The sequence below is a fragment of the Bremia lactucae genome (genome assembly GCF_004359215.1).
Source record: "Bremia lactucae strain SF5 chromosome Unknown BlacSF5_NotPlaced_18_SHOA01000004.1_1233567bp, whole genome shotgun sequence".
Lineage (NCBI taxonomy): Eukaryota > Oomycota > Peronosporomycetes > Peronosporales > Peronosporaceae > Bremia > Bremia lactucae.
Window position 1 is genome coordinate 1,077,063 of NW_027152030.1, and position 27,848 is coordinate 1,104,910.

Consider the following 27,848-nt stretch of genomic DNA (forward strand, 5'->3'; position numbering starts at 1 on the left):
ATTTATGGATAAGAATTTTGAACATAACTACATAGAGTAATATCCTCCAAATATTCTCTACGTTTTAGATAATATATTAATTAACAGCCTTTAAGTGTTAATTTCATGTAACGATACACCCCGTTACACATACGAGATTTCTTCAGACGTGTTTAGTGCTTTCAATTATTTTACAGTATCTGATTTTTTTCATCAAGAAAAATTATATGAATAATAAATTTAAAAAAAGGGACCTCAAATTGCATTTAATAATTAAATTACAAAGGTTTATTAATCATTAAATGTGCTCGATTAACGACGAAGTTAAATGAATAATTTAAGAATCTTATTAATTAACTCGGGATTTTCTTAAGACAGGCTCTTCTGTTCATTTCATTTTTCTACTTCAAATGAAAGGTAAATTTTGTCTGGCTCAATCAAATGTGAAACATTCTCAACATCTAGAGCTTCAAGCAAAAATTCTACAGCATATCAGATTTTGCTCGTCACATAAATTCTAGCTGGGTATGTGAGCCAGCTTCGTGAAAGACGCATCATTTTTTCCCTGTCAAAACAACTATTTCTCTGCTTACAATTATTGGGTAAACTATTCCTACGAGGAAACAGCCTCGACTGTAACCAGTATGTAACATAGTCGCATGTTGAAAGAGAATTAACGCAAGACAAAGTTGTCAACACGCAAACACACAGAAGACAATCGCGATAATGCACATATATTGGATTGTTCATGCTTGAACTTTATATGGCGCAATAGTCCCGAGTCCGTAGGCTTACAATTCGTGCGATTGTAAGCTCGTTGGCTGCAGTGCGTCCTATATGTCGCAGCTGAGCCATAACATAGCAGGCTATCCTGACAAATACAAACACAGTTTCCTGTAAGCATTTTTTATTAAATATAAACAGTCCCGATCGTTAGCGCGAATGACTATTTTTTTGGTCAAAGCTAAACTTTATCGCCTATATTACCAGGCTTTGGCTTCATAAAAGAGAAATCTACGGGGACGCGAGCTGGAGTAAGGGACCTCGAATAATCCAAGTGAAATATAATGATAATATCTATAGGTTATGTAGTTTTACGCTAGAGTTGCCATATCGTGCGTCTGTCGTAAAGCCGTCAGCTGGAATAAGAACGAATCTTAGCAAATGTTTCTATCAATATAGAATGCACTGCACACCCCTCCCGACTAAACCGACTGAATGGGCCGCCAATCGAGCTCAGAGAGCGACCAAGTTTCACGCCAAATACGCACAAATCACGCGATCGGATATTCCGCCGCTTGCCGTATGTATCAATTGGTCGAGACTGGCGCCGACAGCTGTTCTCGATGATTGCTTTTTCCAAGAACGTCGGTGCAGAACCAAGACATGTGTGTGCATGACACGGGCAACTCGCGAGTTTTTTACATCTGACTCTTATGCGGCTAAAGGCACAGTGCCGCACAAGCTCAAAATAACGACTCCTACAGTTTGCCTTGTCACGTGATCAACCTCGTTTTGAATTGATAGTGGCAAGTAAGTGGACTGCTATTGATTCCGGCAAGAGGGTTACGCAAGACTTTGGTGCAGGGAACAATAGAGCTGTTTTTATCGAACCTTCAGCGCAGATTCCAGGAAAGTTGCGCTGGCGTGACGCTTCGGGCTCCGGAGGCTGGACAATGCAGGTCCACCGACGGTGGCTCAGATTCGTGCTGGTGGTACTGCTCATGAATTCACAGGCCAATGCACAGATTTTTGCAGTGCAAAGTCGCGATGGGGATCCAGAAACGGTCTTGAATTTTAAAGAGGATCTCAATAATGGACGTGTTCCAACGTTGGCGACGCAACGACCAGAACGGCCATGGTTGCTTGACCAGAATGCATCGTCGGACTCGTCGGAACCAGCAGAGCCCTCGACACCGACGCCCGAGGTTTTAAAACCAACCGACGCACCAAGTACACGGGCGCCTTTGACAAGTGCTTCCCCGGGAGTGAATAATAAGGACGTAGATGCTACCGACAAACCTTTACCTGTTAACAAACCCGTCGATCCTGCAAAGCGCGACGCCAATCGAGACAAAGCGACTGGTGTGGTAAAGCCAAAGGACGAGACCACGGAGGTTACGTTTACAAGGTCCCCACTTCTTCAACAGACAGCGCCTGTGTCCGACGCCATCCCCACGGCTGACAGCAATGCTAATTTTGACAAGCCAACCTCCAGTCCTCCAACTGAAGTTGAAATCAAGCCAGAGGAGTCGAAACCCGTGCCAAATGCACCACCGAAATCAATTTCTTTAAAAGTGAGGAAACAAATCATCGATCCCGAGTCTGGATCGGACGACGATGCCAGTGTAGGCTCTAAAAGTGATTTAAACGAGACCCAACAGACTTTGAAACCTCCTACGAAGAAGGATGCCAGTACGATTCAAGAGACTCTCGAATCAAATACAGTCGATTTAAAGACAAGTAAAACAAGTGACAAGACTACGAAACAAGACAATTTATCCGACAATGGTACGGATTCAAAGCAAGAAGCAGATACGTCGCGATCATCTTCGTCGTCTGGATCGCCGTCGGCCGCGGCGTCCGTATTAGCTGATGCAGCATCGAATGCCACGAGTACTGCATCAAATACGTTAATGCTTGGTTTAATGATGGCAGGCGCGATTGCGCTTGTGTTACTGGTCGCCCTCTTTGTATACAAGAAAACCAATCAACTGGTCCAAGACGACGACCCTGGTCTTGAAAGAGGACGTCACGATCACACTCAAGGCGTGGCTCAAGCGTCAACAGTGGCGGCAAATTATCATCAGAATCACAACATGTCGCCAACAGGGTTTAGTGACGACAATTACCCGCCAAATCCTGGCAATAGCCAATTCGATCAGGAGCCTTACGATCACGATGGAGGTCGACTTACGTACAATGATCCAAACCTCGACATGTTGACACCACGAAGCCAAATCGCTTTAGCGCATTCTCAAATGTCCTTGCCACCAATGGCGCAAACAAATTCTTCACACGGTACGAGTCAGTATTCGCAATACTCGTCCCAGTCGTCGTCGTTTTATGGTCAAAGTATGTATAGCTCTGGTCACTCGGGGAATCACTTTCAATCAAAGTATGACAGTCGACATCGAGAGGATCTTGCTTCCGAGGACGAGAGCGATTTTGGGGGCGATTCGATTCAAGATCTGTCGAATGGATGGCATGGAATGGGTCAAAAAGGGTCGAAAAAGACGACAAAGCGACCGGATTTGTCTTTGGACGAGTCGTTTTTTGAACCCAAAGACTCGCGATCGACGTCAGCAAGTGATTATCACGGCCAAACGCGCTTTCAAGCGTCCGGCCAGACAGAATACCGCATGTCCACGGCAGATGAGAGCAGATATATGGGCGACGAGAGTTTTGCGGCCACGAATAGTAATTACGACCAGAGCCACTACAATGGCGACCCGAGTTTTCAAAGCAGCGGCTTTAGCGAGTTTGAGGCATCTGGTGCACCCCGCCGACGAGGGGATAGTAGCAATCATGACGCGTCTTCGTTTTATCGGACCAAAGATTCTCGATTTACGGACGCTTCATACTATTGAGCGACTTACGAGTCCTGACCAATTTTAATGTCCCTCAAAAGTTTGTCCATGGTTGTGTGTAAACCTACGGATGTCTGTCAAAATGGAATTCAAATTAATTTATACTTTTGGCGATTGTATTCCTGTAAATTTGTATTTAAATTGCGAATTTTTCATTGTTCGTGAAAAACAAATTAATATATAGATTGAAAGGTTTTCTTTAAAAAAAATAAAAACAACCGACTGATGTGATGTACACCAAGTGCGTCCGATCTCGTTCCGCAGTGGCAGAGACATCCTCGCCCCTTGGCAGACCTTGCAACTCTTCTTTGGCTCGTTGTTACGCCTCGTGGGGCGCGTTTAGTACGCAAGTGCCAATTCTTTGCAACGTATTGCAAGATTCAGTATCAAACCGCCGAATCTCTCGTGTTGCCACGAGTAGATTTAATACCGAGAACATCACGCTAGAAGACGCGCCATGGCGGACGCGCAGGATGTCCAGACGCTCAAGATGCAAGGCACGTGACATCGTGTGGCCATTTAAAGCACACTCTCTTCCTTTGTGACAATATCGTGTGGTTTGTAGTGGTACGGAAACACGAGAATGACCCGGATCGTCGACGTTCGACTCATTTGCGATTAGAACCGCCACGTACGTGGCCATGTTGCAGTCCTTTTTCGTGCCATGATGCGACTTTAGACACTAATACGCGTTGTAACACGTAGAATCCGATGTCCGATTAGCGAGTTCTTTCCAACGGGCCCGCACATCAGGCGTTCATCGCCTTCTTCGCTCCAATACTAGCAGTATCGGGAGCTATGTACCACCGACAAAGGAGAACGATAGTACTCCTACCGGCAATAATGCGTCTAGCAGCAACGCGATTGTTGAAAACGACAAGCTTTATGACTCGAAAGAAATGCCTTCCGTGCCTGAATCGGTCAAAATAGACGATCATCTCGCTACTGACCAAGTCGAAGACGATCCAGTGCCTTTGTATCTCGAACACACATGGACCCACGTGGTGCTTAAAATGACGGCGTTTACCGAAGAAGATACCGTCACAAGCTTTACGTTTGATGAGAAAGGAGGCGGTATTGGCCAAACTTGTGAGAATATTGCAAGTATACCTGCCGATACACTCCTTGCAGAGACCGACCACGCACGTGTGCTGTATAGTCACGGGCGTTTCTATTTAGTCAATGGCGACCAAGCAAATGGGGACACGTTTGTGCGGTTAAGTCCCGTGGAAACCCAAGCAAATGACGAAAATATGGGCGATCGTATGCAATGGCCTCTCGAGCCTCACGTGGCATTTCGAGTTGGAAAATCGGATTTTCTTGTTACATCGTTTCACGAAGAATTGCCAAGTCTTACGGTCTCGGCATTAAGTGGCAAATTAGCTGGCACGGAGTTTGTGATTACACAAGAAGGTGCAGGAATTGGTCGATCTGCGGAGAATCAAATCCATACAAGTGATGGGGAACTCTCTCGAAAACATGCTGCAATTTGGTTTGATGAATTGACGAATCAATTTTATTTGATTGATTTAAACTCGACGAATGGGACATTTATGAAACTCGTGGGAAGTTATCAAGAACCCTATCGACTGGAAATTGGCGACGATTTACTCGTGGCACAAACGTGTTTAACTGTCAATCGGTTTGACTTTGGAGCGCATGCCGACATGGGCGCTCGTAAACATATGGAAGACGCGCATACGATTATTCAAGACTTGTGTATTGAACCATTAAGTCGTTTGGGATTGCATCCCCAGTCATTCTTTGCTGTCTATGACGGCCATGGCGGTGACGAAGCATCTTCGTTTTTGAGTGACGTGCTCCACCATAGCCTCATTACCGCGTTTTTCATGCACACGAGTGAATTGAAACCTTTACTAACAATGACAATTGAGGAATTGCAATCAATCATCATGAAGCGCTTGACCAATGCGTTTGAACGTACGGATGAAGAATTTTTAAGGACCTCGGATCGTCCGCAAGCTGGAAGCACGGCCACGACAGTCTTTGTGGCGGGCAAGTATCTCTTTGTGGCCAACGTTGGAGACTCGCGCACTGTCTTGAGTCGCAATGGCACAGCTGAACGACTTTCAAATGATCATAAACCCAGTCGAACGGACGAAGCGCAGCGGATTCGAGAGACTGGCGGCTTTGTGATTCACGGACGTATTATGGGCGAATTGGCCGTCTCGCGTGCCTTTGGCGACGCCCCTTTCAAGTCGTTTGATCTCGTCGAGCCTTTGGTCGATGACATTGACACGAAAGCACGGAACGAGTACAATTCGCAGGAATTACCGGTGAATCCCAACGATATTTTAAAAGGTCCATTAGTGATTCCGACGCCAGAGTTTACCGTCACGGAATTAACAGACGAGTGCGAGTTTGTGATGCTCGCAAGTGACGGATTGTATGATGTGTTGAAAGATCAAGAAGCTGTGGATTTTGTTCGTCGAAAACTTGTCGAATTGAAAGATGTGCAACGGGCTGTTGAGGTGTGTGAGTGAGTGGATTGTGCTAGATGATGCTTGTGGTGGATTAATGGCGCGATTCTCTCTCGTTTTTCTTTGTGTAGGCGCTTATTGAGTATGCCATTTTTCATCAGCGGTCGACCGATAATGTGACATGTGTCGTTGTGATGTTTAAAGAGGCGAAAGAAATAGTGTGGCAAAGTTCCTCGTAAACATGAGTCTGAGCGCTAAAAAAGAGGACAAAACATCAATATATAGGATAGGACGGGACAATTACTACTATTGAACGAAAAATTGCCGTATGGGTTTAAAAAGAGTAAAACCACATTTTAGGAAGAGAATTTCTAAACTCACTTCATGCAGTTTTTAGTCAATTTAATTTCTGAATTACAGCGTATCACATTGCATTACATAGATCAACGCCAAACTCTCCGTGCACGATCACCAACTGCGGCGTTATCTGACGGCTTTCCATTGACTTTTTTGCGCGGTTTAGAAAAGTTGGAACCGTCCTAGAACGAAGTGCAAGTAAAGATTTTTTTAAATACAAGAATGCTGGTATCCCATCATGACCCAGACCGTCCCGAAAATTCAAGTAAGCGAAGCCATAAGTGCTTGAACTATCCTTTCCAAGTCACTTTAAAGCAAAGAGCTTGGAAGTTGGAGATAGATAATGGTGCTCAAAACCATGACCTTGTGCATCTTAGTGCATATTCTTCCGTACGCAGGCTTGGGAATACGGCAAGTCAGCAGGTGGTTCGCTTCACAATGCTGTTGTCCCTTCTAGAACAATTTAATAATTGTCTCTCGTTCATCATGGCCAACTAATGAACGTCTTTGAGCGTTACAGGCGTGTGGATGTCGTACGAGTGAGTGCGATGGCCTCACTTGTGGTTCGGTCGTTAGCATGACTGCACAAGACCTCAGTGTGAATACCCAGCACATTGTGGAGTTAGATCCCGACGGCTGTGCACGAGCAAATGCAACATCGAAGGTCCGCTATTGTGACGTGGACATAGTTATTGACGGAAGTGCACAAGCACAGGCAGCGTCGAAGTTCAACCACTCGAATAAGTTAAGAGGTACGAAACAAGGATGCTTTCTTGAAAAGCAACATCCAAGAGAATTTGGAACGCCCGTCTATAAGAGAGAGTGCGAAAGTCCTTGCTCGACTGGAGAGTCGATCGTGAAGGATATCGCTGTGGTAGCGCAACCACAGCTAGAGGATGTTGGGGAGGATATTCACCAAATAATTTCTGAGAGAAGAAGTCCCCGGAAACCTGTGGTCTAAGGTTCCCAGGTACCTTTGGAAATAAGTTCCAAAGAAGAAACTGAGACAATCAATGTCTTAGTAAACAATGGATCAAGTGTAGGCGCTTATACTCTTGATCTGTATGCGCCTCCGAAGTTAACTTCGGAGATAACTTAATTACCAACCCTAGAACCCAAGCGATTTTTTAAAGATCTGCATAGTGGTAGAATGAAGCATATCTGCGTACTCGTCACAGAGGACAAATACGCAATCGATATTCAGTCAGCGGTAATTTTGCAGAGAACGAATGGGTCCTCAGCAGCTCATCGAGGGACAAAAGTGTCATCGATGTGAAGACTCGGATTGAGATATATACTGCTCAATCCTGGGAGTCACTTACGACAAATATTTATATAAAGATTTGATTATTTAGGGATGTATTTCCTGAAGCAATTCCATGCGAGTTGCCTAAGGATAAAGTCGTTCGACATGAGATCGAGATCAAACCGGGCTCGAAAAATTGTGTCATGAAGCAGTGACCAATCCTCGTGAACAAGTACTTGCGATCGATAAATTCTTTATCGACTGATAAAAAGCTAATGTAAGGGAGTCAACCTCCCCACATAGCTCTCCGACCTTGTGTGTGCGAAAGGCTACATAGGGTGGCGGATAGTGCACGCATTCAATAAACTAAATGCTGCAACGGTACCGGCTCAAACGTTGATACTTAGAAAAGACGTGATTATAGGTGGTATAACTAATAGTACCATCTTTTCGTCCATGGATCTGATGGATGGATTTTATCAGATCCTTATGCGTGAACGGGACATCCGGTACACAGCAGTGAGCACCCCCAGAGGGATACTTTGGGAATGGATAGTAATGCCACAGGGGCTTGGTATCGCCCCTGCAACAATCAACAGATGCGCAACGAATCTGTTGAGACCGGCGCGAGAATTCGAACCGATTTATTTTGACGATGTATTCGTCCATAGCCGGGCCATGGACGGAAAGACCGAAGTGAAAGTTCATAAGACTCACGTTCGTCGGGTTCTTACAGTTATGCGAAAACACAAGCTGTACGCAAATCTCAGAAGTGTATATTCGCTTCAAACGAAATACCACTTCTTGGATTCATCGTCGGTGAACACGGCGTGCGCCCTGATCCCAAAAAGATCAAGCCAATTACCGACTGGCCAGTTCCAGTCGATATCAAGGGAGTTAGAAATCTCCCTGGGCTAGCAGCGTACTTGCACAAGTACTCAAGCAATTATGCCGAGATGACAGTTCATCTCTCTCGTCTCCTGAAAAAGACGAAAAATGGTTATGGAACGCTAAATGTCAGCGTTCCGTTAAAGGTATCACGAAAATCTTGATGCAATCGCCCATCTTGGCGATTGCAAATTAAGACAGACCATTCCATGTGGTCTGTGACGCCAGCGATTTTCAGTCGGCTGTGCGTTGATGTAATGGGATTCAGACGGCGCGGAGCGCGTCGTCTGTTACTAATCGCGTCAGCTGCAACCAGCTAAACGCAATTACCTAGTGCATGACAAGTAACTCCTTGCCATGAAATATGCACTGCCCAAATTTAAGGTATATCTTCTCCGAGATAGACCGTTCATCGTATATACGGACCATGCGTCATTATGCACGACCGTAAACAGCACACACGTCTCGCAAAGTATGGCGTGGTGGCTATCTTTTTTCGCGGAGTAAAAATTCTCCGTGGAATATAAACCAGGACGACTTAATTCTGTCGCTGATGCGTATCACGCCGACCCGATTTCGAGCCGGCTGCGCACTCTAACAGCGGAAAAAATCCGATTGTTGCAACACATATTACAGGTGTTACGTCATCAGCTTTGTTTGACGACGATAAAGACCTTCTTCGTTTAATGGATCATTTGATGAATCCTTCCAAAATATATAAAAAAGATCTACCCGCCTTATATCGATCGCCATCCAGCGACAGATGGTCAGACGGAACACGTTAATCGCGTCCTCGAAAACATACTTCGAGGTTACGTCCAATCGTATCCGAATCGGAGCGAGTTTTTTCCAATGATCGAATTCGCCATTAGCCAGTCGGTGCATACGTCTACAACGCATACCCACCCAATCAGAGGGATTTTCTAATTTAAGGGGGGGGACTCGCACTCACACGAGTAAAATATTTTTGACTCATGCTCATCACGCGTCGAAGTTACCAACGACGCGAATGATGTCGATGTCGAAACAATCGACATCGAAGATGAGAAAAATCTTATGGCAGTGCGCACAAAGCGCACTGCAAAAGGCAAAACAAATTAGTCAGCAGATGAATTTCTGCCTCGAGAATCAGTTGTCCGTTTCGTACAGGATTACATTGCTAACGCAGTGGACCGTCAGAAACGGATTGCAGACAAACATGGAAGAGCAAATGTTCTTTCATTTAAAATTAACGACATAGTACTACTCTCTACGGTAAACTTATATAAGCGTGTAGTTACTCATGTGGGGAGCAGTAAGCTACTACCCTATTTCATGAGCCATACCATTTCCTGCATCGCAAAGGCAATGAGTACACAATAGAATTGCCACGAAGGATGCGAACGCATCCTACGTTTTACATTGATCGGCTCCGCCCGTACCATCAGTACACGGATTCTTCCGAGGACGGATCTGACCACCCTTTTCGAGAATCCTTAAAAGATTCTTGTGGTCACGAACCAGATTCTCATGTTGGATCTGCAGGTTCTCATGCCGGGTCCCAAGATCCTCGAAACCGCGATGAGCTGACGACAGCTCATTACGAAGAGCGTGATACTTACGTTCGTACTCCAACATTGAGTACGCACTCTTCGAACAATTTTCCAAATATAGTGAGCCTGCACCGTCTGCTTCAACGAGTGACGCTTACCGCGCTCGTGTTCGAGACCCTCCTCCAAAACATGGAGGTAGCGGTCGAATTTGTCGATCTTGGACTCTAGATCCGACACACGGCTCGGACCTAATTTCCCCTCCTCCACCACAACCATTGGTGGATTCCCATGGTGATCAACGTTTCCTTGAGGAACGTATTCTAAACCACCGTAATGTAAAGGGTCGTTACATGAAATTAACACTTTGAGGTGCAGCAAACAAGTTATCTGGTTCGCTGGCGCGGTTATCCACCCTCGCATGACAGCTGGGAGCCTCGTTTCCAGCTGGTAGTTGAGGTTGGGGGCCTCGTTTGTCTGTATGACGAGACCCATCCGATGGAACAGAAGGTCCATCGGAAAGCACGCGCCCCTAGGGCTTGTAAATCGATTGCAAAACATCGCATCGCGCATATCAATATAGATGCGAGCCCTTCCCAAGGGCGAAGAAAGGAAATAGACATCCTCTTTACCCATTTCGTGTTGTCAACACAATATGGACAGGGATCACCCCACGCGAGGCAAGGAAGTCCTGCCTCACGAGACAACCGATGCAATTTATACTTTGCACCGGTAGAGTTCGTTTGTCAAACTTAACGCGAATCGCGTTGAGTCTTTGAAGTCAGGCTTCGCGTCCAATGTCCTTGACATTGGGAATAAACGCGTTCCAGACTTGCATCAACGAGATTTTATCGAGCTTGTTGTTGCCACTATACCATCGATGCATAAGAGAAGCATCGAGATAAAAAACTTACTCAGCGGGAAAGTTCTTCGCGCTGGGATCAAGGCCATGTAGCTTTGTCGCAATAAATAAAGGATATTTATTGTGAGGAGGAGTCTCTCCAGATAAGCTACGAGTAGCCGTTCGGGCAAAAGCCACAGCTTTTTCTCAAAACGAGACATTTTAGTGTCTGCACTCCCCTGAGTGGTACCCACTGAAGCAGGGTTATTTATTACGATGGCTTACGCCATCGTCATCACCACGCACAGAAATAAGTGCGGGTGACGGCACGGGAGACGGTGCCGACGATGAGGATGATTCCTCATCGCCAGAACCAAACATGCTATAGCGAACGCTATTAGCACGTCTTTATTATTGAGCCCCCTCGTTCGAAGGCTCATAGTCAGCCGATTGACGTCGATCAGGCGACTGTTCTGGTCTCCGAGTCGGCCATTTTGTCCGACTCGCATACATAGTCGACCCCAAAGAGGGATCGCACTAACGTGGTGACTCACCACGTGCAACCGCAACATCTAGTGTTGCTGGAGAAGATGATATTACGGCAGACGTTTTGTCTGCCGCAAAAGACAATAATGCGTCGCCGGCGGATGCATGTACCGCAGCTGAAGGTGCCGCACTATTCGTATAACGCATGGACTCGTTATCCATGCGATAGATTGAAAATGACGGTTTTGACCAATCGTCACCGTTTTCAATCAAGTGATCTTATAGTGACCACTCTATTCAATGACAGTCAGAGCGATTGTCGTTTAAGGGAGGGGTGATGTAACGGGGTGTATCATTTCATGAAATTAACACTTAAAGGTTGTTAATTAATATACTATCTAAAAGGTTGAGAATATTTGGAGAATATCACTCTACATAGTAAAATATTTGGAAAGTTTATCCATTGATAGAATAGGCCATTATATCTACTTGCTCCGCGGTCCAGTCAGCCCTGGACGCGCGCAAAGAGAGAGACAAATACGACTTTATTACATGTTTTGTATTAGTAAATTATTAAATTAGTATTATAAAGATAGAAAGAGAAAAACTAAACTATATTAAATACAGTTTACTTTGAACCCCCTTTAGAGCAAGTGTTTTGAAAGAGAGTCTTCCTCTGCACTTACTAGTGTACGTGAAGTAACGTGAGGCACCACTCGCACTGAAGCAATGCGAAGTGGACTTGTACTGAAGCAGTACAGTCGGCATTGCCCCGTGACAGCGAGTGTGTCACGCTTAACGTTTAGACTGTTCAAAGCACACATAGAAGGCCTGGTGCTGTTTCAACAAAAGCAATTAAGTTACTATTACATAATCTAAAGTCATTTTATCCAATACATTATAAAGTAATGATAAAATGTCATTTTTCTGTGACATCGTTATTATTTTAATGTAATTCTGCTGGCTCTTCACCATGAGGATTTGTGAAAATATCGACCACTATAAAGATTTGGTGGGATCAAAATATCTTCAAATATTGCTTTTCTTAAGGCAAAAATTTGCCGAATCCTTGTGCCAAAGTTTAAACTTGTATAAAGTACAAACCTGGCTACTGGCCGGACATGGCGCCCGCGCGGCTTCCAAGCGTGGATCAGACGGAGACCAATGCCTTGCAAGCCGCCACCGGGCTTAAGTCTGTCGGTGCCAAGCTAGTTTGTATCGATTTTGATGCCACATTTGTCACCGTGCACACGGGTGGTTTGTGGTCCGGGACGCCAATGGCATTGCGTACCCACGTGCGGCGCTTCTTTGAGCTACTCGTGCCACTTTTGTGTGAAAATGGCATAAATGTAGCCATCGTGACATTTAGTCCGCAAGTGCAGCTCATTCGTAATGTGTTGAAGTTGTGCTTTAGTTCGGAGGTTGCGGCCCAGCTCGTCGTCCGTGGGGATGATCGAACGTGGACCCTGACTCACGACCAGACCAAGACCTTTGTGCCGCTCTGGCAGACCAATGGTCGCCACTTGGACCGCAAATTTAAATTGCCATTTTTAATTTCGGCGGCTCTGGAGGTTCAACACCGCTCGGGTGGTGACGTTGTCATTTGCAATCGGGATACTGTCCTGGTGGATGACGACGTAGTGAATATTCGAGTCGCTAATGACAGTGGCGTCGTTGGTGTCTTCTTCGACCCTGGCGAGCGAAATGAAAAGTCTTTTTGTAAAAGGATTCAAGAATTGCACCATTCCGAGACTTCGACACCTTCGTATAAGACGCCTAGCAAAAAGCCAATTGCTGGAAGCACAATTAAGTTGGTCGCCAGGGAGCGTAAATTAAAATTTCCAAGTCGAGCTAGAAGAAGACTTGGGATTGCCACTAGCACTAGCAGTGGACGAAACACGTCTTCATTTAGCATGTGCACACCATCGCCCGTGATGAAACTCAAGTGCAGCGTTGATATGGGCAAACCGAGGTCGAAGCGAGCGTCGAGAATGCTTCGGAATTATAGTAAAGAAATGGATTTGTCGTCCGTGTCAAAATCGTCGACGTTCACCGTTGCGGAGGTTTCGACAAATGCGACAGTATGACCAGCTAGTATGTGAATATGCTTGGGAATTGTAATACCCTTAGCTAAATATCCCTAGTCTTATGTGATTGAGCTTATATTTGTGACTAAGTTAATTAATCCCCTTTCACAATCTTCAATAATTATTGCTCGTACGTCATCTTAATATTCATTGATAGGCGCAGTATTTTTCCTCAGTTTTGGTCTATAATTTGAAAAAGTTTCGTACAAGTTCGCGGGCAAACGCGTCGACGGCCGACTTCAGTTATTGTGATATAATTCTGGAAATATGGAAGCACAACGATCGCCAATAATTTATAAATTCTCACGAACCCTGTTCTACGTCATTTTTTTAGAACAGAAATTTTAGTTTAGGCTTGAGTTTTGGCAAGTTCCGGAGGACAAGCGAAATGCCTCAAGCTCTCGTGGCTACGTTATCACCTGATCTATGGACTCAGTTGCTGATGTTTCTGACATGGCGAGATACCAATGCAATGTGCTGTGTGTGTTGTGTGTTGAATCGCATTGTAAATGAAGCAAAAAAATGGCATCCAGAGTGGCGGTGCTCGGTTTTAGGTCCGTCTGTCAATAGCGTCGAGAGTCTCAAACTGCTACAAAGGAACTACTTACAATGGGCGGATACTCGATTTCCACCGAATTTAGTGATACTTTCAGCTGCTAGTAAGGACTCGACCCCTTGGCGAAAAGGCAAGTATTGGGAAAATGCGATCGCTGCTATTGAAAAATCAAGGCTGCTTCCTAGAGCATGTCGAATTGTTGGAGTGTTTTCAATGAATGCAGTACTAGGGTCAACTGAAGAGGTTGAAATGAACGATAAAGGAGATGAGATTTCAGTGACCTTGTCAATCTCTGTTGCTCATTTGCCAGAGACGACAATTGAGATGGCAACATTTGATAGAAAAGACTTGAGGAGGTCTCAACAAGGCGATCATATCGAGAATCCGTTTTTGACTTCAAAAGCCAATGACTCACCAGCCTTTATGCTTTTTGGAGTCAACGATCAAAGTGCAAGGCAACTTACTCGAATTTTAGCGAAATGGCATCCTACAGCCACAATAATCGGTGCCGTGTCACCGCTTCAGCACTGTTGTGTTCCTGTAGCAACTTATTGCAAGGTGTCCACTGTCTATCAAAAGCCAAAGGCTCGCAAAACGTATCGAGTTAAGCAAGAGAAATACCTGACTTTTCCATCAACCTTGCTGCTTTGTCTGAATGGATCTGTCGGAATTCGAACATCTGCTTCAAGTGGCTACCATGTAATCACGCCAGTGATGCGATGTGAACGTGTCCGTGCGGCACAGGACGTCAGTCAAGCTTTAACTTATGATACCGTCTCGGTAGTTGGTGCCGTTGCGTCAAACGCAGGGTCCCATTATCGTATGTTAGATCTCATAGAGCCATCCGAACGATACGCGATACAAGAGGAAGGCAGACCGCTTAACATATTTTCTAGTAAAGACAGTGCGCCGCTTAGAGACTTAGTCAATTCTTTAAGCTCGGAGCAGACCATAGTGCCTTTATCAGCACCAATTCATCGCTTGGAGTTTGTCTTGTGCGTACAAAACCATATTATATCACCTCCGTCAGGCCTTTTTTGCTGGCAGGAAGGAATGTTTGGAATTCTCGCCTCACACCATCCAGTGCTTGCAACTCACGCACTTTCAAAGGCACTTAAGTGCACCAAGAGCATTATGTCGTTCGCTCACGAGCGTGTCATTGGAGCTTTTGTGGTTGCAGGAGCAGTGAATGAAGTCCAAGATACAGTCCAAGCTCAGGAAATTCGTCACATCTGTAGTCAAGTTTTTCACGGGCTAGAATTAAGCGGCTGCATCAGTAGCAGCAGCGTCGGTCCTGTTGCGCTTCCTTCAGGTCATCACTCTCCTGTAGGAAACAACATGTTACAGACACACACAACGTGTGTAGCAATATTTTACCTCAAAACGCGAGACACGCGTTAAAAAAAAGAACACGGAATGCTACTGTGAGTTCACCCTATTCATTCTTGTTCATTTTCGTTCCTAAACTTTTCCAGAGCTTCCAAACAATTGGCGCATCAACTCTTCGTCTCTTGCCCTTTCATCGTCACGCAATTGCTGCAGTCGTTGAAAAATTTCACCTAATGCCTGGCCCTGTCGCTCGGCTACTCGTTCTGGAAAGGAGCCATGGCCAGTGTCAATGGGAAAATTTTCTTGAAGCTGCCATAGTAGAAAATCATGGTGCTCCTTGCGGGCATCAGCACCGTCTTTGCGAAATCGCTTGACCGCCTCTTCCAGTTTCTGGGTTTGTCTTTGTATAATCTCTGTGACGGACAAAGTCGAAAAATCGTCGATACTAATGGCAGCGCTTCGTGGGCGTTTGCGAGACAATGGTGTCGACGCTCGACCAGCGACGGAGTCGCGACTAGCAGTAGTACGCCTCGGCAAAGTTATGATATCATTCTCGTCTATTTCTTTGGAATCTATGGGTGGACGAGAGCTTGTCATTATTGGAGCCCCCGAGTCGCTGCTACAAGATTCGTCATCAGAAGACGAATCGGAAGTCGACGACTCGACCTCTTGATCTGACTCCATCTCGCTTTCAATCGAATTGTGACTTGACAAAATTTTCTTCTCTGATTTTTGCTTGTACATGCAGTTTTCAATGACCAATTCAATGTCGACATAACGAGATGACGCCGCGTCATTTGGAGGCTTGTACGTCTTTTTCTTAGCTTCACCGAGCTTGATTCGCAATTCAGCATCGATCTTGTCAATCTCGTCGTAAATCTCTTCATCGACAATGTTTAACCCGCTAAAACTGCGATACGATTTACTCATTCGCATTGTAATAGACTCCCGGTCAGTCGGAGTGAGTTCAAACCAGGTAAAACAGTGCGTCTCCACTGCCTTCTGGTTGTAAAAGTAGATAAACTCGTACGAGTCGAGCACAGACCTGGCCAAACCCACGGCTGCAGCTTGCGAATTGGTGCCACCTAGTTCTTCATACCGACGAAAGAAGCGATCCTTTTCCTCTTCAAACACATACCGACGACTCCGTCGCCCTTCCAGCAACTCACCACAAGCTTCACTCAAAATGAGCAATTCCTCTTTGCTCCAGTTCGCGACTGCATACTTCTCTACCTTATGCCCAATGTGGCATTTCCTGTCATATTCGTTGGACCTCCCTCGCGTGCGCTTCCCCGCGTCAGCCTTATTGTTCGTAGTTCTATCAATGATTCGCGCTAATGAGTTAAACATTTTTTCATCAAGATCAATGATGGTCTTGTTCCCCCAGCTTCGAATCTCCACCTGTCGTTGATCTGCTGTCAAGTCAAACCAAGCCGAACTACTGCCACGCTCTACGATGTACGCCGAGATGCCTAGGAACGACGAATTTAGCGCAATCATTCGGTTTTTCACGCTAGTCAGTGTTCGATTTCGCTGCGAAGAACCCTCGTGCTTTACAAAAAGGGCCCACGTTTCATGCAAAGCAGAAGTCAATTTCGTGCCTCTAGTCGTTGCTGCTGCTTCTTCCCACGCTTGAATGAGGCGCCAAATCTCGTCCGCAGGCCAATTGTTCCCCTTTCGTCCAGAAGAAAGCACGTCATCATTTCCACCGTCAACCGAGACTTCAGCTACAGAAGATTCCGATTCAGATGACCAGAAAGCATCTGCTTTCTTGCGATTTGAACGTGGACGCAACGTAATTGCTTCGGTGGGTGGATTGACATCAGGGGATGGCACCGTTGCAATGGGTGTCGACACTCCGACAAACGAGGTTTCAGTCACCAACGCAAACATCTCAGCGTCGAGATCGACAAACTTTACCGGGACGTTCGTACACTGCTGATATGCTCGTTTTTGCGTAGAAGACATTTCAAACCAGGATGGACTCTCGGGTTCCGATTGATCATCATTGTATGCCTTGATGTACGAGTACGAAGCCAAAATGTATCGCCATTGTTGCGCCATGGACCGCAAGTCTCGCCGAAATGGTGTCTCCGTGTCCCCTGCAGTCTCTCGACGGGCGAGAAAAGCATCAAAAATTAGTGCTTCGCGATCTCTTTGCGACAAGTCATTGTCCGCAGGAGCGTTCATGACGTCTGCGCATGCTTTAATCAAGTCAAAAGACTCTTCGGTCGTCCACTTGGCCGTCTTTAAAGCAAGTTTTGAATCCACGCCCGACTTGAAGGTACTCGTGTCGTTCAAGCTCTTGTCACTATTACTGACTTTCGGAGACACAGGCGGTCGAAGGCTTCGGATCTCCGTGAGTCTATCATCCATGGCAATGATTCGCCCCAATGCATCAAACATTGACTTCGTTAAGTCCACGGAATTGCGATTTTTCCACGACCGCAGAACGATCATTCGCTTGTCTTCGGGAATGTCGTGGTACGAAGGTTCTCCTTTAGCTTTTTGTGACTCATTAAACGACTTAATATGAGCGTAGGAAAGCTTAAGAGAGCTTCGCCGTGCTGCGAGAGCAGTGCTGTTGCGGACCGTTGATCCATCCTGCATCTCTACGAACACCCGATACATTTCTCGATTTAACGACTTTCGCTCAGTCGGCTCGCTGTTACACACAAGAATCGCTGCCGTCTCCCAGGCAGTAACCAGAATCTCAAGCTCCTTAATCTCCCACAAGTACCCATTTGGGCCGTCCAAATGCACCGGGCGTTTCCTTTTTCCCCATCGTCCCGATCCTTTCGTTGCAAGCACGTCCACTTGATCCCTATCCACAGGCACAGGAAGAACTTCTCCGTCAATTTGAGCCTGACTGACAGGAAGTGTTTCAATTGAATTCGTGTGGATCGCGTCATCTTTCACCGAAGCAGCGACAATAGGAGGAAACCCAATGTCTTCTTGCACAGGTACAGACGTAAGCGTTGCTACGGAACCCTCCTCTTGCCCATGTGCAAGCAATGCTGGCTCCTGGAGAGCAGCAGCTTGATGCACAACACTCGATTCATCATTAGCCGCCTTTGTACTACTAAAGTTGTCATCCAATGGCTGATTTGATGCATTCCAATCCTCGGAAGTTGAATGGCTTAACATTGGATGTACAAGAATCTCTTCCATCGGCAAGGGCCTCTCAATTGAACGCACCGTAAATTTATGACTCGACATCTTCAAAGATTCTTTCTCTTTCGTTTCAACTTGCTCCGTACAACCATTTAACAGTGGAGAGACGAGGATTGGATTCTCCGTAATTTGCATCACTTCTTGATTGTCTTGCTTCTTCATCGATCGATTCCATTTCATTGTCACGCGGTCCCCGTCAATGTTTGCCACTTTTGCAGCTTTGGAGCGACGTCCATCGTTCAGTGCTGCGGCTCGAGCATCCAATGCAATGACATTGTGCAATTCTGCATACAAATCAGCCGACAGATCGAGCAAATTGACATTCTTCCACGACCGTAAGAGCGCAAGTCTCATCGTCACCGACAAGTTTGTGAATTGCGGGTCTCCGTTCATTGCTTGGATCTTGTCAAACGCAGCAATCCGCGAGTACGACTGCTTCAGCACGCGCCGACGCGTGGCTAAGCTCGAGAGATTGCGCCCACTCTTCCCTCCATTCAATAATACATACTGTCGATGAATTTCATGCACAATCGAGAGAGGCTGGTCGGCTGGACTCGCACACATTAGTTCAGCAGCTCTCGTCCACGCTTGAATTAATAGTTGGATCTCTTCCATTGACCAAGGAAGACTCGTCGCTCGAGCGGAAGGCAATAGCTTCCTCTTGCTAGATGTCTTCGGCTCAGCGGTAGTCATAAAGGATGAAAAGTTTCCAGCGGCAGAAGCCCGCGTGGGTCTCGTTTCCGATCGCATCGTCGCCGAGGCTTCTTGCAACTCCTTCTGACGTTGTCGAATTGGCACCACGGGCTCATCGTCGCCTCCTTTACTCACAATGCGCCCCAATCCATAGTACATGGCTGGTGTGATTTCCACTAGACTCGAATTGACTTTTTTCCACGTACTCAAGAGATCCAATCGTTCTTGTGGTGGCAGCTCGAAAAAAAGCGCCGATTTCTTCATTTTCTGCTCATTGTCGAAATCTCGTATATAGAGATACGTAAACTTAAGGGCGCTGCGCTTGCTCGTGAGTGCCGCTTTGTTCCGTCGGGTCGAGCCCCCACGGAGGGCGACAAAATGTTTATACACCGCGTCGTGCAAGTTTTGCGCGTCGGCATCCCGCGGTCGAGAAGTCGCTCGCTCCCACGCCGTGACAAGGTTGCCGAACTCTTCCAGTGTCCACGTATTGTAGCGTGACGTGCTCGAATCCTCACTGCTTGGCATCGCGCCGAATCGAGTATCCAATAGTCGCGTTTTGACCACGACTCGAAAGAAGACCCGGATCAAAAATTATTGTTAGGAGGGGTGTGAGATATAAAAGTGCGAAATCGGAATGAAAATTCTTGTCAAGAAGGACGACTATGCATGAATCAATTTTATGAGAAACGAGAGAGCTCAGGGCACAGCTTGAATACAACGCGAGGCTTATATTTCTTTGTCAATGTAAAACTAAGTGTGATACGACTAATTCTTTTGATTGCGGCGATGTCGCCTTCGTTTTAAAAACTTCACTTTTAAGTGCCTTGAGCTCTGCATCCTTTCAGGTTTTCATACCAACAAAAGGTCAATTGTCGCAATGAAGCCATGACGCTTAGATTTCCTTGGCGTCCATTCTAGCACAGCGGCTTCCAGAAGGAGATTATTAAAGGTGCAAGAACTTTACAGTACCAGTCTAATTCTAACGAAATGTACGTTTTGAACAGGAAGGAGGGTCAGCCATTTGCAGTTTGTGCTGACTTTTCTTCTCAAAAATGGGGTCTGGACTGACAAAATGCTATGGAGTAGCATTTCGAAGTCCGAGGGCCCAAGATATTAGATATTAGCTATAAAGAGTCTGTTCAAGGAGATTGCAAAAATTGGATATGACTTTAAGCCATTATTTATGATAAACAAATGTGGATGTGACGACATTTCGAGAGAGCCATTCAATTTGTGTTTACTATCAGTTAGCGATTTGCTAAACAGAAAAAAGGCAAATTTACTTCCTAATTTGTGTGACGGAATTATGCTGCATTTGCACGGAGGAAGCGTGCAATACTAGTTTTATTTATACTTTTCAAGAGCTAGAATTGTGATCTATTATTGCAACATTTGTGCATATGCGTCTCTCTGATCCAGGATACCTACGTCCAGAAAATTTTCCAATCCAAAAATAACATGCTTTGAACTTCATTAAATCATTCTATTTAAAAAAAAATTGACCATCAGTAATTGAGATTACATTTGTTGGCATGCATCGCCAGTGCTAGTTTATTATAAAACTAATAAGAAGACTTTTTAGACACATGGAGTTATTTGTAGAACTTCTAATGAGTCGCTTAGAGCATTTATAACTCTTTGAGTAGCAACTCAAAGTGTTGTAAATGCTTTAAGCGCCTCAGGATTTCACTGATCAAGCATAATTGTAGGACGCTTCTGAATATTTTAAAATTGACCATGGCTTATCAAAGCTCTTAATTGCCGCCTTAGCAACTAACAAGCCGGGCTTGTACTCAAGTTCCGTGCCATTGAGCACAGAGCTCTTCTTCCCTGTTTATTCGAGGTTTAGCAGAGCCTAGACCTTCCCAAAAAGGGCACTCTTACTAGGTACCGGTAATTACCGGATTTTTAATATGTCGAGCTTTGCGCTGCTTGCGCAAAGGACAAGCTGGGTGCAAGTGCTTAGTGCTCCAGCACATATAAGAACAACAGATTTTTTTTGCTGTTCCACAGCTTGAAGCTTGGCTACTTCTTCCTCAGCGAGGGTGAGGTCCGCAGAAAAGAATCGCGACTGTATGGGAAAGACTAATTAGGATGTGCAAACACGCGATACAAGTGCTGTTAAGCGTGTACTATGTAACAGGCTCTATCGTTACATGAAATTAACACTTAAAGGTTGTTAATTAACATATTATCTAAAAGGTAGATAATATTTGGAGGATATTACTTTATATAGTAATGTTCAGAAATCTTATCCATAAATTAGGTATAGACCATTATATCTATTTATTCCCAGACTAATCAGCTGTAAACGTAAACAAAGAGAAAGACAGATAAGATTTCAATTGCATGTTTAGTATTAGCTTATAATTAAGCTAGCATATACAGATAGAAAGAAGAGATGCTTGAATATATTAATACAGTTTTCATTTAACCCTTTTTAAGTTAGTTGTCTTAAAGAGAAGTCTTTCTCTGCACGTACTAGTGTACGTGAAGTGACGTAAGGCACCACTCGCAACTGAAGCAGTGCGAAGTGGACTTGTTCTGAAGCAGTATAAGTCGTAGTGCCCGTTATACCTGGTAGCACTTTGTAGTCCGTCCAAGGACAACAAATCCTTCATCTAACATGGACATGTCAGATGATAGTGGGAATACGCATTACGTTTCGCGTGAAAGCTACTCCTTTCTAAGTGACATAGAAAGACGTGCGGTCGAACGAATGAGTTCGACCGTAGGGAATGATGCCATCTTGGCCATGCTGTCCGGTTTGGAAAGAGATGCCCTCTATTCAGCCATCGTCATGTTTATACAACATGAACTCGACGAGGCGAAGGAGAAGGAGAAGGTAACCTTGCTTAATCAGCAAGGCTCTCAACAGGCAGAACTGTTGGGGTCGCAACAGGTACAGACCCCTGTACCTGCGATGACGCACACGCGTCGTCCCGAAACCTTAAAGATTGACATCTCTAATTATAGGGTAGTCAAAGAAGACTACCTCTCAAGATGGTTGGTCGAGTTTGACGATGCCATAAGGGCACGTCACATCGTCGACGAGCAAATGCAAGTCGCATTCGCTCAATCAAATTTGCAGATCGTGCCAAAACTTGGGCTTTGGGCCTCAAGTTGCGCGACCCATATGTCTTTGGGTCGCTAGAGGCTTTTAAAGCCCGGCTCAAACAGACATTTCAACCGCAAGGGCTGAGTTCAGAGCTCATTCAGAGCTTCTGAAACTCAAGCAAGGCAAGCGTGAGGTACACGCATATGTCCAGCACATACGACTCTTAGCGAATTATATTACAAATAACCCAGTCCATGAACACACGTTGATTACGGTGTTCATGCAAGGTCTTACGGATGGTCCCGTAAATACCCACCTGTTCCGCTTTGAACTGGATACGCTTGAAGAAGCAATATCCGTTGTGGAACAGGAGGACTTTAGCTTGAGACAGGCTCAAGCTAATTCGTCATCATATCGTCTACTAAGACGACACGAGTTAGGAGGTCCAGAACCCATGGACCTCTCTTATGTCGAAAGCGAGAGACCTCGCTTTTCGAGCAATAAGCGATTGCAGAAATGCCATCGCTGCCAAAAGTTAGGACAATACGCTCATTAGCGTAGTGCCCCACGCCCAGCAGCGAAAGGTACTGAACGTAATTTTGGACCGTATGCAAAAAAGGCAACGGTCGCGGTCCGACGTTGTTGCGAAATCGCAACAGCGAGGCGGACCGCCAAAAACGGTCAGGGTCAGTAGGGGTGCAACGCCCTACTGATTCAGCAACCTCAAGAGAATTTGCAAACCTCTTAACTAAAGTTGCTCCAGGCACACACTCATTATGTGTCTCTGCACCTGGTGATGATGTATCCCTCATCACTTTGAAGTTAAAAGTGACAAATGATTTGTCACTTAGAGCCCTAGTGGACTGCGGAGCGTCGAATAACTTTATTCGTCGCCAGTCGCTAGAGGGTCGTATGCTCAACTATGTTGACCCGATATCCCTCCAACGAGGGTGACGGTGCGTCTAGCGACAGGCGCATCGATAACAGTTATAAACGCGTAGTGAAATTTCACTACACGTTAAAAGATTTACAGTACGATGATGATTTTATCGTACTGGATTTATTTGACAAATTTGATGTCATCCAACGTTAACCGTGGCTCAGAAATACGAGCCAAGGATCAGCTGGCAGCATCGATCCGTAAAGATGCCTGCCACTTGTTCATCAGGTGGCCATCTGATGAACGTCTTGGAGCATCCACAATCATTTGGATGTACTACGAGTGAGTGCGATGGCCTCACTTGTGGTACGGTCGTTATTACAACAGCGCAAGATCACAGTGTGATTACTAATCGCACTGTGGAGTCAGCTGCCGGCGGCTGTACTAATGCACAGGCAGCACCGAAAGTCTACTATTCGAAGAAGTCGAGTGGATTGAGACATGAATGCACGCCTAGCTGGCGACATTCAAAAAGTATACCGGTTGCTTCAAGGGACAACACGATGATCCTAGGTCGAGGAGAGAGTCGACCGTAGAAGACCCGACTGCGACAGCGCAACAACACTCGGAAGACGTTGAGAAAAAAGGTCTTCATGTACTTGAGGAGAAATCTCCTCAAATAGTTGAAGTAACTAGACGTCAAGATCCCGAGAGATTAATCCCTAGATAGAAACCGAGACATTATTTGTCTTGGTTAATAACGGTTCAAGAGTAGGCGCTTATACTCTTGATCTGTATGCGCCTCCGAAGTAAACTTCGGAGATAACTCAATTACCAACCCTAAAGCCTAAACGATTCTTGAGAGAATTGTATAGTGGTAAAATCAAGCAGATCTGCGTTCTCGTCACGGAGGACGAATACGTAACCGATATTTGGTCAGCGGTATTTTTTTGCATAGAACGAACGGGTTTTCAGTAGCTCATAGATGGACGAAAGTGTCCTCGATGAGAAGACTCGGATTGAAAGATATGCTACTCAAGCTTGGGAGTCTTTACAGACATATCCTATACATAATGATTTGATCGATTTCTAGGATGTATTCTTTGAATCCGTACCGTACCGTGCGAGTTGCCTAAGGATAATGGCACTCGACACGAAATCGACTTGATATCAGATTTGAAATTATGTGTCATGAAGCAATGGACATTGCCTCGTGAATAAGTATTAGTGATCGATAAATTCTTTAACGATCGATTAAAAGCGGGTCATGTAAGGGAGTCAACCTCCCCACATAGCTCTCTGACCTTCTGTGTGCGAAAGGCCACAGGAGGATGGCGGATAGTGCACGCATTCAACAAACTGAATGCTGCAACGATAACGACTCAAACGCCAATACCTAAAAAAGACATAATGATAGATGGTATGTTTAAAAGTACGATCTTTTTATCTATGGATCTGATGGATGGGTTCTATCAAATCCTTATACGTGAACGGGACATCCCGTACACAGCAGCGAGCACTCCCAGTGGGATGCTCTGGGAATAGCTAGTAATGCTAGAGAGGCATAGTAACGCCCCTGCAATATTCAACAGATGCGTAACGGATCTGTTAAGCCCGGTACGAGAATTCGCACCGAATTATTTTGACGATGTATTCGTTCATAGCCGGGCCATGGACGGAAAGACGGACGTGAAAGTTCATAAAACTTACGTTCATCAGGTTCTTACACTTATGCGAAAGCATAAGTTGTACGCAAATCTCAAGAAGTGAATTTTCGCTGCAAGCAAAATACCACTTCTTGGGTGCATCGTCGGTAAACACGGCGTGCGCCCTGACCCCGAAAAGATCAAGGCAATCACCGACCAGTTCCAGTCGATGTCAAGGGACTTAGAAAGTTCTTTGGTTTAGCGGCGTACTTGCACAAGTACTCTCGCAATCATGCAGAGATGACAGTTCATCTATCTCATCTCTTGAAATAAGACGAGAAATGGTTATAAAAACGCTGATTGTCAGCGTTCGTTTGAATGTATCAAGCAAAGCTTAATGCAATCGCCCATCTTGGCGATTGCAGATCAAGACAGACTATTCCATGTGGTCTGTGACGCCAGCGATTACGCAATTGGCTGCGCGTTAATGCAATACGATACAGACGGCGCGGAGCGCGTCGTCTGTTACCAATCGGGCCAGTTGCAACCAGCTGAACGCAATTACCCAGTGCATGACAAGAAAGCCCTTGCTATGAAATATGCATTGGCTAAATTTAGGGTCTATCTTATCGGAGATAGACCGTTTATCGTATATACTGACCAAGCGTCATTACTCACGGCCGTAAACAGCCCACACCCCTCGCAAAGAATGGCGAGGTGGCTATCCTTTTCCGTGGAGTATAATTTCTCCGAGGAGTATAAACCAGGACGACTTCATGTCGTCGCTGATGCGTTATCACGTCGACCCGATTTAGAGTCGGCAGTGCACTCCAACAGTGAAATTAATCCCGCTGTTGCAACACTCACTACGAGTGTTCCGTCATCAACCTTAGTAGATGACACAAAGGAAGCCTACACAGAAGATACGGACCTTTATGTTTAATGGATCATTTAATGAATCCATCCAATAAATCTTACAAAGATTTACCGGCTTTGTATCCATCGGATCCGATCGATACACAACATGCAACGGCTTATTGTATTACACAGCCGTCACCGGCGACACTTCACGTGTCTCGTCCCAACTCACAATGATTTGCGCTTGCGTATCATGTATGAGTGTTACGATGCATCAACAAGTGGGCATCGTGGACGTGAGAAGACTTACCTCACAGTAAGTCGCGACTTTTACTGGACCCGCCAGTATCAGTTCGTGCGCAAGTACATTCGTGCTTGCGAGGAGTGTCAACGGGTGAAGCCTAGCCCTTCATCCCGTGCACCTATTTAACATCTAACAGTTCCGGCAGAGTGTTGGCAGTCCGCATCTATGGACTTCGTCTTCGGATTTCCCGAAGACGATCACAAAAACAATGGAATCCTTGTTTTTGAAGGCAGATTCAGCCAGATGGTTCATCTGGTTGCACTACCAGCGTGAATTACGGCTCCGGGCTGTGCCCGTGCCTTTATCGACCCGGTATTCAAACTCCACGGTTTACTTCGTGAATAGGTCTCAGATAGAGATTCATGATTCACGGCGGAGTTTTGGCTTTCCGTGTTCCAATCTCTCGGAACACGGCTGACTATGTCAACATCCGATCTCCCAGAAACGGATGGCCAAACAGAACGCGTAAATTGCGTCCTCGAAGAGATACTTCGAGGTTACGTCCAATCGTATCCGAATTGAAGCGAGTTTTTAACGATGGTCGATTCGCCATCAACAATTCGGTGCATGCGTCTACAACGCATACCCACCCAGTAAGAGATGACCCTCTAGTTTAGGTGGGGGGACTCGCACGAGCAAAACCATTTCTGGCTCATGCTCATCACGCGTCGAAGTTAAAAACGACGCGAGTGATGTCGATGTCGATTTCTTCGATATCGAAGATGAGAGAAAGATCTCATGGCAGTGCGAATAAAGCGTACTGAAAAAGACAGAAGAAATGAGTTAGCAGAGGAATTTCTGCTGACTTGAGAATCAGCAATCCGTGACGTACAGGATTCCATTAGTAACGCAATGGACCGTCAGAAACAAAATGCAGACAAACATGGAAGAGCAAATGTTCATTCATTCAAAATAAATGATCTAGTGCTACTCCCTACGGTAAACCTATCTAAGCTTGTAATCACTAATGTGATCGCGAACCAGATTCTCATGTTGAATGTGGAGTTTGTCATGCCGGTTCCGAGTTACCTCAAAACTGCGATGAGCTGACGACAGCTTATCACGAAGAGCGGGATATTTCCGTTCGTACTCCAACATGGAGTACGATCTCTTCGAACGGTCTTCCGACCGCTCGGTATGCTAAGCCTGCATCGTCTGCTTCAACGAGCGACGCTTGCCACGCTCGTGGTCAAGTACCTCCTCCAAATAATGGAGGAAGCGATCGATTTTATCGAACTTCGACATTAGATCCGACACACAGTTCGGATCTAATTTCCCTCCTCCACCACAACGATTGGTGAATTCCCACGGTGGTCAACGTTTACTTAGAACCGTATGCAGAACCATCGTGATTTGAAGATGCCATGAACGAGTTATCTTGTTCGCTGGCGTGGTTGTCCACCTTCACATGACAGCTGGGAGCCTTGTTCCCAGCTGGTTGCTGACGTTGAGGGCCTCGTCCGTCAGTATGACGAGACCCATCCGATGGTTCAGAAGGTCCATCGAAAAACACGCGCCCCTGGCACCTGTTGACCGATTGCAAAACGTCAATCGCATCCCGCATCTCAATCGAGATACGAGCCCTTCCCCAGGGTGAAGAAAGGGAATAGACATCCCCTTTTACCCTCTTCGAGTTGTGAACACAACACGGACAGGGATCACCCCACGTGAGGCATGGAAGCCCAACCTCACGTGACAACCGATGCAATTTATACTTTGCACCGGTCGGAGTTCGTTTCTCAAACTTAACGCGATTCGCGTTAAGTTTTTGAAGCCAGGCTTCGCGTCCAATGTATTTAACATTGCGAATGAACGCGCTCCAGGCTTGCATAAGCGAGACTTTATATTGCTTATTGTTGCCACTAAACCATCGATGCTTGGAAAAAGCATCGAGATAGAGAGCTTC

The 27,848-nt window shown here is 45.6% G+C and overlaps 5 protein-coding genes across 5 annotated transcripts; 4 read left to right on the forward strand and 1 right to left on the reverse strand.

Annotated features, from left to right (window-relative positions):
* Positions 1-1,655: 1,655 nt before the first annotated feature.
* On the forward strand, positions 1,656-3,569 carry CCR75_003272 (uncharacterized protein; the record flags this gene model as incomplete). Its single annotated transcript, XM_067961369.1, has 1 exon — positions 1,656-3,569. The coding sequence occupies one exon, from the start codon at positions 1,656-1,658 to the stop codon at positions 3,567-3,569; it is 1,914 nt and encodes a 637-aa protein (XP_067822052.1).
* Positions 3,570-3,799: 230 nt separating this feature from the next.
* On the forward strand, positions 3,800-6,430 carry CCR75_000135 (uncharacterized protein; the record flags this gene model as incomplete). The annotated part of the gene is made up of 4 exons (XM_067958243.1): positions 3,800-4,070; positions 4,135-4,200; positions 4,275-6,061; positions 6,142-6,430. 4 exons carry the CDS (start codon positions 3,800-3,802, stop codon positions 6,247-6,249), a joined length of 2,232 nt encoding a protein of 743 aa, XP_067818307.1. The 3' UTR covers positions 6,250-6,430.
* A 6,048-nt stretch (positions 6,431-12,478) lies between these two features.
* Positions 12,479-13,444, forward strand: CCR75_003274 (uncharacterized protein; the record flags this gene model as incomplete). Its single annotated transcript, XM_067961371.1, has 1 exon — positions 12,479-13,444. The coding sequence occupies one exon, from the start codon at positions 12,479-12,481 to the stop codon at positions 13,442-13,444; it is 966 nt and encodes a 321-aa protein (XP_067822201.1).
* Positions 13,445-13,832: 388 nt separating this feature from the next.
* On the forward strand, positions 13,833-15,438 carry CCR75_003275 (uncharacterized protein; the record flags this gene model as incomplete). The annotated part of the gene is made up of 1 exon (XM_067961372.1): positions 13,833-15,438. One exon carries the CDS (start codon positions 13,833-13,835, stop codon positions 15,399-15,401), a length of 1,569 nt encoding a protein of 522 aa, XP_067822200.1. The 3' UTR covers positions 15,402-15,438.
* A 23-nt stretch (positions 15,439-15,461) lies between these two features.
* On the reverse strand, positions 15,462-19,721 carry CCR75_003276 (uncharacterized protein; the record flags this gene model as incomplete). Its single annotated transcript, XM_067961373.1, has 1 exon — positions 15,462-19,721. One exon carries the CDS (start codon positions 19,719-19,721, stop codon positions 15,462-15,464), a length of 4,260 nt encoding a protein of 1,419 aa, XP_067822203.1.
* Positions 19,722-27,848: the final 8,127 nt, after the last annotated feature.